The sequence below is a fragment of the Amphiprion ocellaris genome, chromosome 11, assembly GCF_022539595.1.
Source record: "Amphiprion ocellaris isolate individual 3 ecotype Okinawa chromosome 11, ASM2253959v1, whole genome shotgun sequence".
In the NCBI taxonomy this organism is placed as follows: Eukaryota; Metazoa; Chordata; class Actinopteri; family Pomacentridae; genus Amphiprion; species Amphiprion ocellaris.
In genome coordinates this window covers 29683146-29697247 of record NC_072776.1, presented here as the reverse complement: position 1 = coordinate 29697247, position 14102 = coordinate 29683146, and the positions used below count along the sequence as shown (strand labels likewise).

The window sequence follows — 14102 nt, the reverse complement described above, 5'->3', positions numbered from 1 at the left end:
TTCGGAAGTAATGAGATCAGAGAGCAAAGCAAAATCATCCTGGAGGTAATAAAAGTTGGCAGTATTGTGTCTGAGCCGGTTTCTAATGTGACTCTCAAAACTGAGATGTGAGTCCAAGATGGCTCTTGGATTTCTTGCTTTAATGCCACTTTCGCATGAAGTTTCTGTGTCTCTGTTCATCGGTATTGTCCTGACTGAGCTTCCGTCCAAATCTTGATGTCTCCAATACACTTTGAATCAGGACACACAGTGATGTTCAGCTCACCCTCAACTCTACTTACAGTCGAAATGGGTATCTGTACTATATTGTATATTTATTTTAAATAAAAGTTACATATGAATCGGTACTGATTTTACATGTACACTACCGTTCAAAAGTTTGGAGTCACTTAGAAACATCATTATTTTTGAAAGAAAAGTTTTTTTTTTCAGTGAAGATAACATTAAATGAATCAGAAATCCAGTCTAGACATTGTTAATGTGGTAAATGACTATTCTAGCTGGAAACAACTGATTTTTAATGGAATATCTCCATAGAGGTACGGAGGAACATTTCCAGCAACCATCACTCCTGTGTTCTAATGCTACATTGTGTTAGCTAATGGTGTTGAAAGGCTCATTGACGATTAGAAAACCCTTGTGCAATTATGTTAGCACATGAATAAACGTGTGAGTTTTCATGAAATTGTCTGGGTGACCCCAAACTTTTGAACGGTCGTGTATGAACTTTTGGTTTTCTTAATGTTCAACTTTTCAATCTTCAGTCGCACAGTTTGGCAAATGTGTAGCTAAAACAATGTGAAAGAATGTGAAAGCATGTGACGCATCAACTACTGCAGCTCCTTACTGAAAGGCCTCCCCTCATGATGGTCAAACCTCTGCAGATGATCCAGAATGCAGCAGCACGTCTGGTTTTCAACCAGCCAGAAACAGCATGTCACCCCACTGTTTGGATCGCTTCACTGGCTTCCAGTTGCTGCCTGCATAAAATTCAAAATTCTGACACATTCAAAACTAGAATGAAAACAGCGCCCTCATATTTGAACTCTCTCCTTCAGGTTCCTGATCCAACCACCACAACAGTGCCGGTAGATAGCTGGACTCCTGCGGTTCCCTTGTAGTGGAACGAAACTCAGTTTGATCTGCAGTCTCTCTCAGTCTTTATGAAAAGACTAAAAACCCTGCTCTTCACTGAACACCTTTGTACTTAAACTTGTTTTATGACTCTTATCCAGCTTATTTTCTCCTGACTAGATCCTTGCTTGTGTTGTATCTACTCTCAGATGGATAAAAGCATCTGATAAATGAAACTGTAGAATTGTAGAATGTGAAACCATGCATCACGGAAAATTTTTAAATTTGTATTTTTATGTTATTTATTTTTTGATAATGTCTTCAGGGTTCTACTTTTTTTTCTACATGTAAATTAGTCTGGATAATGAAAAGACTTATGAAATTCAGCTTTACTCACATGCTTTGGGTCTTTCTGCCAGTTTTTATCAACTAATGAGGTCTCATCATTAAACTGATAGCTCTGTGAATATCTACTAACTTTCCCTGCTGGAGCATTTGGAGAAAACAACACAAAAAACAAACCATCTGTGCAGCTGCAGGTGTGACGTTTCACCACCAGATGTCGCTCTGAGTTCACGTTGGCTGCAGATCTGCCCAAGACCAAACATCTTCCAGATAAAGTTCAGTCTGAGACTTTCATCTGATAAGACATCATCTGATATGAAAGACTTTCAAGGTCCTTCTGACTTACAGAGCTGCAACATCCGCATACAGCATACAACAAATAAGATTTGTGTTTGTGTCGCCAGTCATTACTTAATTATATTAACTTTGATTTAATGGAAAATCTAATTCCCCAAACTTAATATAGCTTAATATGGCTTAGAGCCAGTGCTTTTTTGGTTCAAATCTCGTGCCGCCCCAGAACGGGTTTGTGTTTCCATTCAGAAGGAGCAAAGTTGGAGCTGCGTCATTGCGCCACCACAAAACGTGTGTACGTCACTGCGTACGTAGCCGTTCAACAGCGTTCGCGCCGTACGGAAACCCACACAACAACAATGGAGGACTTCATTGGAGTGGTGTTCATGGCTTTGCTAGTGTGTCTCGCCATCGCTGAACAGCAAAACCTTCTGTTAGGGGTTACCCATCGGCGTCGTCGTTCCAATGCCCGGCGATCACGTTTGAGAAGAAAGGTAATTATCAAAGACGTTTGGATACTTAACAGTAAACGTGCTAGCGTTAGCTTAGCTACTTAGCTTCGACTACGCTTGCATTGATTACTTAGCGGTTAAACACGCGCAATAAGTTGATGATCATATCTATGTTTATCTTTGTAGATGTTTTTAGATGTCACCCCGCCCTCTGCCCGTGACATGCTCGGCTCTCAACTCTGGCCAAGTCTGGCCCAGCAACGAGTTGGTGCCCGAAAAAGCCCCAGTTTTTGGAGCCCGGAGCCGCAGCTCCGGTGGTGGAAAGACAAAAAACCGGCGCCAAGTCGGGCACTGGCTCCGACTCCGAACGGGCTCCACCCCGGTCGAAAGCCCCTATTAGTGATGCTGCAGCTCGGTTCCTGTTCCTGTTAATCATAGTTTGGCCTCCTGTCAGGATCTGCCCAGAGATAAAACATGAACACACTCCGGGTCACATTATTAATATCACACAAGCTGTTTACAAACACACCGTTTATGAGGGAGACGTCAGCGCCGTGGAACCTCATCCGGAGCCTATTTTATTGGCTGAAAACACACAAACACACACTAAAACACACGCTGGACACACACAGAGACACACACCCTCCCCCTGCTGTGCGCACCGCCCCTTTCTGCGCGGTTCCCGTTAAAAGGCGGCGGTGCTCGGCGTGAAGCGTCAGTTCACGAAGCTTTTACGCGGAGCTGCTCATCGGGACACACTGGAGCTTTACACTGAGGGACTCTTAAATCCACTCAGACATATAAAACGCACATTTTTGTGGACATTACTGGATAATCTGAAGCTTCATTAGTGGAATCATGAAGTCTCCAAAGCTGAAACCTCAAGGTACCTATAATAACTTGGTTTCCCATCCTGTTTTATTACTATTATCATATAAATTTGCACTTAAAGAAATTGCAGAAATGACATAATATAACTCTAGCGGCTTTTTAAACAGTGAAATTGTAAATATTCTGTCATAATATTAGGCTGTATTATCATAATTTGCATATTTAAGGTTTCCATCGTTCGTGCGTAAACTCCTCGCGTAAAAATTAAATTGGGCGCGTAATTGTTCACATTTTTGTGCTTTTTCTTGCAGCAAAGTTCGTCAACGAGGAGGACCTGAACGACGTGCTGTGCGAGTTCGACGCGGTGATCGAGGACTTCACGTCGCCGGTGGAGAAGCGACACTTCAGGTACGACGAGCACCTGAAGACGGTGAAGAGGAGGAGCAGCGCCAGCGTGAGCGACAGCGGCATCAGCGACTCGGAGAGTGAGTGTTGAAGGATTATCTGCTCTCCTGGTTTGCGTAAAGTCTCTCAAAGTCTCTTTACGTCTCATTAAATGACAGGAAAAAGTCGCTTTGCAATGAAACCGGACTCCAGTCACTGCAGTTTAGGTCATAAATAGGTACATTTGGGCATCTGAAACCAGTGAAAGTGACTCCAGAATGGAGATTGGGCAACATGCAGATCAAAAAACGTGGTTTGTTTTCTCTATTTTATAGTTTAAGCCTGAAAATATGAGACAAATTCAACTTTATGTGGAGAACATGCTTTGAGTCTTTCTACTCATCACTTCCTTGAATACCTGGTTGCAAGATTAAATAATCTGATTTGCATAAACTTTCTAAGCTGTAAACAATGTTTTATTAGTTGTGTTGACACAGTGATGCTTAATATTGTGAGTAATTTCAACTCACATTTCTAATTTTAATAATTTAAGTATATCAAGCTTAAATCAGTGGCTTTAATGATACTTGATAACTTAATTATTGATTTGTAGACAATTTTACCCATTAAAACTTTAGAAAATCAATCCTAATGAGTTGTGCTGACATAATGATGTTGCACCAACTTAATATTGTGTATAATTTCAATTTAAATTTATGCGTTAGTTGATTAAAAACTAAATTCAAGTTGCAGTAACTCAGTAAAACTGGCTTGAAAACTACATTTTAAAGCCCCTTTTCCTGTCTACCTAACAATAGAACAACTTAAAAATGCATAATTATGGTAATTAGATATGCAACACTTAAACATTCCTGTTACAAACATGGAAATACTAGTCGAAGCAACTTAATTAAGTAATCAACTTAAAGACTTGACTTTATGAAACAAATCATTAATACTTTTAATTGTAGAGGAAATGCTGTTTCTTTTAGCTTAGTATAGTTTGTTGGTTGAACTTAATTTCATTCTAAGTTGTTTTAACTCAAAAAGAATAAAGCAAACTGTTACTTTAATGTGTTTTGTTGAGTATAGCAGCTCATTTCTTGGTGTATAGTGGTATTTTGTGACTGATATTATCAAAAGATTGCAGCTCCTGGACATATTTTGATGATATTTCAGTGGATTCCTTGTGCTACTGTTGCTATACAACTAAACCTCCTGTGATTCCTTAGCTGCATCTTATAATGTATATGCAGAGGGAGGAAAACTATGTGCATAAATGTGCATAAATGTAGTCCCACACAGAGGAAGTGACAGCGAGAGAAAAGGAGCGAGAGGAGAAACGCTGCAGACTTTGGCGTCAGATTCAGCTGCATATTTTGGCACACCTGCCCCCATATTGTGGCTGTGTCTCTAAAAGTTTTACTGCCATACATTACGATATCACTCCACCATACAGCGTCTTTAAAAGCTGCCGCCTCCCCAGCTGCAGAGCGGCCCCGGGCAGCCTGGAACCCAAATGGGAAAGCCTCATATGCTGACACACTGAGAAAAATATGCTGCAGGTCCCCATGTGCAAAGATAGTTTCCCAAACACATGTGAGACTCAAGCAGGAGGCGTGAAAGGAGCGTCGTGGTCCCTGGAAAGTTCATCTGTGGAAGCATTTAAGAGCAGAGAGAGGACGTCCAGACTATCACACGGATCACACGATACTCTGTGGAGAAATCTGTAATATTCTGGCAGCTGGGTTGCCCGAAATACACTGTAAAAAATGTTATTTTTAAAAGAAGATTACAGTTATTCTACTAATTCTTGCTGAGTTAAGTGTTAAATTATAGATGACAGCCAGTAAAATCACATAAAAACAATGTTAATTTACACGTTAACTGTAAAATAAACAAAACTTAAATTGTAAATAATGTCAAAAATCTGTATTTTTACATAAAATAATTGTTGTGATAACAGTGAAATTAAACTATTTTTCTGCATTTATATTAACCAAAGACATTATTATTTTACAGATATTTGAAACAAGAAATATTCATAGTAAGGATGAATAATAATATTTTTTCCTATTTTATTAAATCACAATTTGTAACTCATGAATCAGCAAAAATGTTTTTATATATTTTTACATTTTGTAATGTTATAGCTATTTTTAAACATTTTTTGTGGCATCTTTGGTGTCAGATTATTGCTTTTTAAAAGATATTTTACTTTTTAAAATTTTGTTTAATTTTTACTTTTTTACAATGTGCTGTAAAATAATAGAAAGTAAACATCTCATAAAATTCTGTCATATTCCATTTTATTTATTTATTTATTTATTTGTTTTTACATTTTGTAATGTTATACTACTATTTTATAATGTTTTCTTGTATTTTTGCTGTCAGATTATTGCTTTTTTTTTTAAAAAAACTTTAATTTTTTAATTTTTATTTAATTTTAAATATGTTGTTTTACAATATGCTGTAAAATAATAGAAAATAACCATCACTTACAATTCAATAATTTTCCATTTTACATGAGATTTTGTGTATTTTTGGGGCTTTTCCGTGTTTAATTAAGAATATTCATGTTTAAAAACAATGACATTACCTCTAATATATAAATATACAGTGGTTAAAACTGTAGATCTGTGGTTTTGACAGATTACCAATACTTATAGATATTATAGACTGATGAAAATGTATTAATTGAACAATTTTTTTGAACTCTATATAATTTTGGAAATATATTTACTACAATAAATTTCAATTCTACAGCCTGCTTCATTAGATAAAAATGTAATATTTTATTTTATTTTGTGTAAATGTAATGTGATACATTTGCATATTAAAAAAACACAAAATAGAAATTTTCTGGTTATTCCCAGTTACAGGTTTGAATGTTATTTTACGTTAGACACGTACATTCAAAAATATGAAGAAAAAAATCTGCAAAATTTGTGATCTTCTTCTTACAGTGTAGACTCCAGAAGGGTGATCAGGTTTTCAATTTGCAAATGACACAAACATAATTAAATGCAGATTTTTCTCTTTGCATTTAGATAACTGCATGATAACTGAGCTTTCAGTGGTTTGGTGTCTGTCCACAGTGTTTGCCAGTCCAGCTTTTACACAACATTAGTGATAAAACATCAGGGGAGTTGTTCAAACGTGCACTAATGAGCTGGTTGATGTGTTCACGGGATCAGATTCCTGCCTTAGCGCTGCTCCTCTCCATGGCACTAGAACGACCGGGGATCTATTGTCCTGCAGCTGATGGATGGACGGACCGCTGAGGGAGCAGATAAATGACTGAAACAGAGTCTTGGAGCTGCACCCTGCAGAGAAAGTGAAGGAGGATAGAAGGAAAGGAAGCTGAGAAAAGAGAGAGGTTCAGGTTCAAGTCAAACACTGATGTTGCTGCTCCTGTTGTGAGGCGTCTCCTGTCTCCTGCTGGGTTTTCAGAGCTCAGAGCTGCAGGTCAGAGAGGAGAATAAGTCGGTGTTTGACATCTGAGACGCTGTTAAGTTGCACTGAAGTACTGCAGAAATAGAAGAGCAGCTTTAAATGAAGCATATGCTGTACAAAATGAATGTTTTTAACAGGAAAAATGTACTGTTATTTTACAGATGTTTCCCTTTTTTGTTAAACTACATATAAATATTACTAAAGTCCAGAAAGAAACATATTAACTGTAAAAAAAAAAAAGTTATAAATAACATCCGCATCAAAAATGCATATTTTTCCAAATGGTAATTTGTTCTTTTATAATGTTTAAGCATAAAATGACCTAATTTGTGTGGTAAACTGGCAAAAAATATTGTTAGTTTACAGATATTTGCTGTTTTAGTAAATTACAAATAATATTTAGTAAAGTCAAAGACGGACAGTATTAACTGACCCATTAACCATAACAAAACTCAAAAAATAGACGAATAAGTAAATAAAGAAATAGAATTAAATAAAAAATCAGGGCATAACTGCAAATAACGTCCACACCAAAAACAAGACTTGCTTCATGTAAATGACTAATTGACAAAAAACATTAGTAAAATAGTTTATTTATTTATTTATTTATTTATTTATTTATTTATTTATTTATTCACTCATTTAAAATTAGCCCCCAAAATATTGTTATTTTACAGATATTTGCTATTTTTAAAGTAAAATTCTGTCTAATAAGGGCTAAACTATGGTAAATCATTTTTTAAAAGTTATTTTACTGATTTTGTTAAATTATAGATTACAGGAAAACAGGCCAAAAACTGTAAATGATGTCCACATCAAACATCCATATTTTTTTAAAAAATAGTGATTTTTAATTTGCAAAGTGTGACTATAAAATTACATGGTTTCCCTGTATTTAATCAGCTCAAAATATCATTAATTTACAGTTATTTGCTAGTATTTTTCACCTTTTTCATAGTTGTTCATGTATTTTTTTTGTGGCACCCTAGTTGCCAGATTTTCACAGGGTTTTTTTTTTTGTTTTTGTTTTTATTTTTACAGTGCAATCACACACATTTGCTTCTAAAGTCACATGGATATTTATTTGAGAGTTGATTAAGAATGACAAAAAAAGTCACTTTTAATGACTGGTGAGAGACAGACCAGCCAAACTTTGTTCTGCAGTACAAGAATCTTTGCTGAACTTCTTTAGTTTCTGGTTTTCTTACCAGACATAAAAACAATGAAAATCTGTCATGTGGTTTGAACTATGGTCTGGCAGAATCAAGTTGGCCATTATATCATTTATGTGTGCAGATTTAGGTGGTACGGAGTCAGAAACAGCATCCAAACAACTCTGCCGTTCGTCGCCAAACCTGTGGTAGATAAATTTTAGTTAAGAGCAGGGGAAGACTTGGCTGATTTCAGAGACATTATAATGCTGTCACAGGCTGCCACAACTGAGGTTTAGTCCCTGAGTTATGGCTACAAAGAGTATTTTTTGCTCTCAAGCGATCCAGTGAAGCAGAACTTTTGTTGCTCAAACTACACCAGGGACTGAAACACTTTGCTTTTTGTCTAATAATGTGTTTGCGTGTGAAAATACCTGCACATGCATGTATTTCATGAGTGCGACCGGCCACAGAGGAAGGTTGTCATTACAGGAGAATGCAGTGATTACACACCGGAGCTGCTCCACTGACACAGAAACACAGAAAAAGTGAACTTAATCTAATTCGTCTGTGTTTTGTCGTTTGGTCTGACAGGTGCCGAGTCGCTCAACAGAAACAGCTTCAGCTTCAGTGATGAGAGGCTGAACTCCCCCACCGTGCTCTCCCCCACCACCTCCTCACCTCCGCTGATGTCGCCCAAACGTGAGTTGAATTCTTTATACACACCAACTTGTCACTTTGCATGATGAAAATAACAAGAAAAATCCAGGTTTGACCACAGACTGTATGCAAAAGATTGACGTAGCTCGCAGGTCTGAAAAGTGAAGTCAACGCAGAAGTACCAATTAATGGTTACTGCGTCCACATTTGACGTAAATTTCCTCATCCAGCACCAAAATTTGTGACCAGGAAACTCACTTTTTCTTAAAAACTAATTCTTGTGATCAGGAGAGACTGTTTGCAGAGATTGGAGGTGCTTTGATTATTTCCATTTATGAAGCAAAAACAAAGCAGGAAGTTCTCCAGATATCCTGTGCTACATCCACCTACAAATTCTACCTCAAACAAATGCTCGATACGTAATTAGCTGGAGCATGTTTTCCATTGACGAAAGCCCAAACAAAGCGGGCACTTCTACAATCTCCAGATACCCTGTGTTATGTCCACTCACAGTACTCAAATTCTGCTTCAAAACAAATGCTTGTTATAAGAAGAGACTGTAACAGGAGATTCTCCACTATCCACTCCTTTCTAATTCATCCTTAACTGAATTCTAACTGAAGTAGTCACTGCCAGACATTGGAGGTGCTTTGACTGAGCTTAAGTCAATAGAAATCACATACAAATCAAAGCGGAAAGTTCTAAAATCTTCAGATATCCTGTGCTACGTCTGCCCACCGTGCTCAAATTCTGCTTAAAAACAAATCGTTTTAAGGAGAGCATGTATGAGGAGATTCTCCATCATCCAAGCCTTTCTAATTCATCTTTAACAGAGTTGTAAATGAAATAGACATTGGAGGTGCTTCAAATTCTACTTGATTTCCACTGACAAAAGCCCAAACAAAATGGGAAGTTCTAATATCTCCAGATATCCTGTGCTCTGCCCACCTATAAATTCTGCCTCAAACAAATGCTGGTTATAAAGAGAGACCCTACAAAGAGATTCTCCATCATCCTCTCCTTTCTAACTCATCCTTAATAGAGTTGTAACTGGAGTAGTCACTGCCAGACATTGGAGGTGCTTTGATTTCTACATGATTTCCATTGACAAAGTTCTAAAATCTCCAGATATCCTGTGCAGTGTCCTCAACACACCTCAGGAATAATCAAATTAACTTGCAGCCTGATCTGTAACCAGCCGTTATTCCTTGGAAAAGTGCAAAGTCACAACCTTTCAGAAACATTTACAAGATCCCAGAGTGTATTGTGTGTTTGATACAACAGCTGATGCGATCAAATGTGCTGCAGATCAACATATACCTATAGTAGTATGGACAGAACTGCATGTGTGTCTGCAGTTTGCTTTCCTTGGAAGTCATGGCAAGTCCACACCGGTCATGCAGAAAACATGGATTAGTACTTGCATTTCTTCTACCAGCCAGCAGGGGGCGACTGCACTGGTTGCTTGATTGTATAGAAGTCTATGTAAAAATGAACATACTTCTCACTTGATTTATTACGTCAGTAAATGTTTTTGTAATGGTTTTATGGCCTTAATGTCTAGTTTCAACTCCCCTTCAATACAGGATGATGTTTATTTTGTAAATTATGGTTCCACTTAGACAAAAATAGATGATAAAGAAGTTGATATTGTAACACAAGTCAACCTCTCACTCTGGTTTATTACGAGCAAGACGGTGATGGCTGGAGGTGCAATGATTTTGATAATGGATTAATTAATTTGAATAGTTATTTTTATTTAAAAGAAGTAAAAATTGTCTGCAGCGACTTAAATTTGCATATTTTCTGGTTTCTTTGCTCTTCTATGGCAATAAACTGAATATCTTTTGGTTGTGGACAGAACAACACATTTGTAATCTTGGGATTTTTGAACTGATTGTAATTTCTTTTACTGTTACATACATTTTAAATACCATACAGCAAATAAATTAATTGGTAAAATAATTAAATCACTAGTTGCAGCCCTAATGATGGACAAACCTCAAGGATTCAAAACTGTAGTCGACAAACAGATGGGTGTCACCACAGTTGCTACGTCAATCTTTTCTATAGAGTCTGTGGGTTTGACACGTTTACATGTTCAGGAGGTCTTAAGAAGGAATCTGTCAAACCCATAAATCATACAGTTACAGACACAACTTCAGCTCTGTTTGCTGTTTCATAACGTGTTTGAAGATGCTTATAATAGAACTCTTCCTCTCTCTCAGCCAAACTGGGCGACACCAAAGAGCTGGAGGACTTCATCGCCGACCTTGACAGGACATTAGAGAGTAAGTGTTAAAGCCACCTGGCTGTCAGTGATGTGTGATGAATTAGCTTCCCGCTGGCGCCACCCGCCACCCGGGATCAACAGCAGTGTTTGTTCGCTCCGTCAGCTTCACTAACGGCTGCTCATAAAGCGACTCAGTGGTTCTTCCTCTCAGGTTTTCTGAGAAACAGCGAAGCGTCAGGATTACCGAACGGCCGAGGCATGTCAGGAGGACCTGGAGGCCTCCGGGGTTACAGCCGAGAGAAAGGCAGCGTATCGGTTTTCAGCCGTCACTCAGAAAGTGCTGCAACCGACAGCATGCAGTCGTAGCATTGGTTTCCTGTTTCATCCAATCTTTTCCTCCCCTTACCACTTCTGTCATGTGTATTTAGTGCACTGAAGAATAGTTGTTGTTTTTTTGTGCAATCTGTGAAAATATGCTGGCAAAAGTTGTGGAAACGCTGGAAAAAAATTGTGGAGTAATGTAACATTCAAAAGCTGCAAAATGTCAAAAAATACCAGCAAATATCTGTAAAATAATGATATTTTAGTGGATTTAACTACAGCAGAACTGCAATTTTACAGTCACACATTGAAAAAGAACAAATTATGAGTTTCTTTTTATTTTTTACAACAAAAAAAAGATTTTTGATGTGGACATTATTTATAGTTTTTGATGTGTTTTCCTGCAATACGTAATTTAACAGAATCTGTAAAATAGCTGTTTAAAAAATAGCTTACTGTTGTTTAGCCCTTATTATACAGAATTTTACTTTCAAAAATAGCAAATATCTGTAAAAAAATTTATCACCATTATTTAATCAATTAATTACATTTTTTTTGCTAATTTAAAATAAATAAATAGCAATTCTTTCAACATTACAATAATAAAAAGAATTTATTTAAAAAGTACAGATTTTAATGCAGACAGTATGTATAGTTTTGTCTAGATTTCTCTTTTTTCACAGTGAACATGTAAATTAAGTTCTTAATTTTTATCTTACAATAAAATAACAGTTTTAAGAAATGATTTACCCTTTTTTCAATCCTTAATATATCTAATTCTTCTTTCAAATAGCAACCAAATATCTGTAAAATAATATTTTTTTGCTAATTCATAAAACAGTAGTGTTATTTGATGACTGAACACTGTAAAAGAACCACTTGGCATTAAAAAATGTAAACTTTTTAATGTGGACATTATTTACAGTTTGTTTATCAGGAAAGTCTGTAAAATAGCAGTTAAATTTCACACATAGATTTATTTTTGGCCACCAATGGCAAATTTCTAAAAAATAATGATACTACATATATCCATAAAATATCTTTAAAAAATTGATATTTTTGCAGATTTAAATACAATAAAATAGTGTAATTTTACATGGCTGGACATTGTAAAACAATTAATTAATATTTGTAAAAAGACAAATTTTTTATGTGGACATTATTTACATCTTTGTCACAAAACAGGAAACATCTGTAAAATTATAGTTAAAAACAGTTATTATATGTTGTCTAATTTCTTGCCAATAAATTTCTCTAAAATAATGATATTAAATCTATCTTTAAAATCTGTTAAAATATTACTATTAATATTATTGCTGATTTAAACGCAGTAAAATAATGTCATTTTACACTGCTAGACATTGTATAAGAATGAATTAATATTAGGAAAAATACAGATTTTTTTCAGTTTTTTCCATTTTTATTTTTTAACAGTGAACATAAATGCTTTTTTCCGGTGATTTTATCAAATATTATCTGTAATTTAACAAAACTGTAAAAAAAAAATAACACTATATTGGTCAAGGAACTACAATTTTTTTTTTTTTTTTTACAGATTCTGCACCTCCTGATAGTTTTTCCTTTTCCACAATCAAGTCTGAGGACAGAGAGTGCTATTTTTTTAAGATTTGTAAAGCACTTTGAGGCGTTTTTGCAGCGTTAGTCAGTTTTACCTCAACCTAAGAGGGCACGGGGCTGCTAAGTAATTTACAGAACATCACAGTTAATAGTACGACTAATTTGTGAGCCTGTGAGTGTTGGAACTTGCATCAGAGCTGCAGGAATTCAGCTGAAATTTGAAACTGTAAATGTCAGGAATGCAATGAGACAGATGTGAGAGTTAGAACTGCTCTGGTTCTGGACGTGAGGGAAGCTCCTCTCATTTACTGGTGTTATTTATGAGAATAGAGCCGCCTCTAACCACGTCCGTCTGTCCGTCTTGTCTCAGGCATGTGACACAAAAGCTGGCGGACATCTTGGAGCGAAGCCATGAGGGAGGAAGCGACGTCTGGACCCCCCTGAGCAGCTAACATGCACCTGCCCCCCCACCACCCATAACGAAGAAACCACCCAACAGGATGCAGCTGGATGGCGAAAGCAAAATAGCTCAACGGCGGCATCTTTGCTCTGCTGACTCCAGACCACATGGCTCCTGCTGGGGCTGTACGGGCCGCAGCAAGGGTCAAAATTAGCCTTTCAGAGCGGGATGGAAACACTCAGCAGCCATGACGTAATGGACTCCTTAAGAAAAAAAAAAAAAAAAAAAAAACGCTGCAAAGTGGCAGATCATCACTGGAACATTCATCATCCCAGACCAGCTCCCTCCTCCAACCTCCAGCTGCAAGAGTATTTAAAACAAAAAGGCTTTTTATAATAGAAATATATTTGTAATTTTATAGAGCTCATTATTGTAAATTTATCACTCCTTTTGTTTTCTTTCTTTTTTTTTGGTGAAATATATTTTTGTATCATATGTAAATAATAATTGTTTCAGATTTTATTTGCCTCGGTATCGACCGGACAGTCAGATTAAGATTTGTCGACTGGAGTAAAGTTGGTCAAATGTGAACTTAATCCGCTCTGAGAAAAAACTGGAAAGCAAAATGTGTATTTAATACAGCTAATGCCTGCCAGAGATGATATTAAAGTATGAAATGTTGTTCTTTTAGTAACATGTGGCTCCTGTCTTCATTTTCTGTCTCCGTGCATCTGAATTTAACCAGTTACTGCTCCTGTCACACTTTTCTTCACTGTTTGTTCATTTTTCACTGCAATATAAACTCCTGCACCTCCATGGAAACAGAAAAACCATAACTAGAAGGAGAAAGAAATAGAAAATGCTTTCTGCTGTCTGCAGTTCAATTGAAAACTCCCTGAGTTTTTGTCACATGACTGTAAGTC

The 14102-nt window shown here is 36.6% G+C and overlaps 1 protein-coding gene across 2 annotated transcripts; it reads left to right on the top strand.

Moving 5' to 3' along the window:
* Positions 1 to 2889: 2889 nt before the first annotated feature.
* On the top strand, positions 2890 to 13873 carry rgcc (regulator of cell cycle). Of its 2 annotated transcripts, XM_023269808.3 has the most exons (5): positions 2890 to 3051; positions 3308 to 3481; positions 8582 to 8689; positions 10876 to 10938; positions 13150 to 13873. In XM_023269808.3, the coding sequence occupies exons 1-5, from the start codon at positions 3024 to 3026 to the stop codon at positions 13155 to 13157; spliced, it is 381 nt and encodes a 126-aa protein (XP_023125576.1). In that variant the 5' UTR covers positions 2890 to 3023; the 3' UTR covers positions 13158 to 13873. The 2 variants fall into 2 exon arrangements, with proteins under 2 accessions (XP_023125576.1, XP_023125575.1); XM_023269807.3 differs by lacking the exon at positions 13150 to 13873 and having other exon boundaries at positions 10876 to 10949.
* The last annotated feature ends 229 nt before the right edge of the window (positions 13874 to 14102 follow it).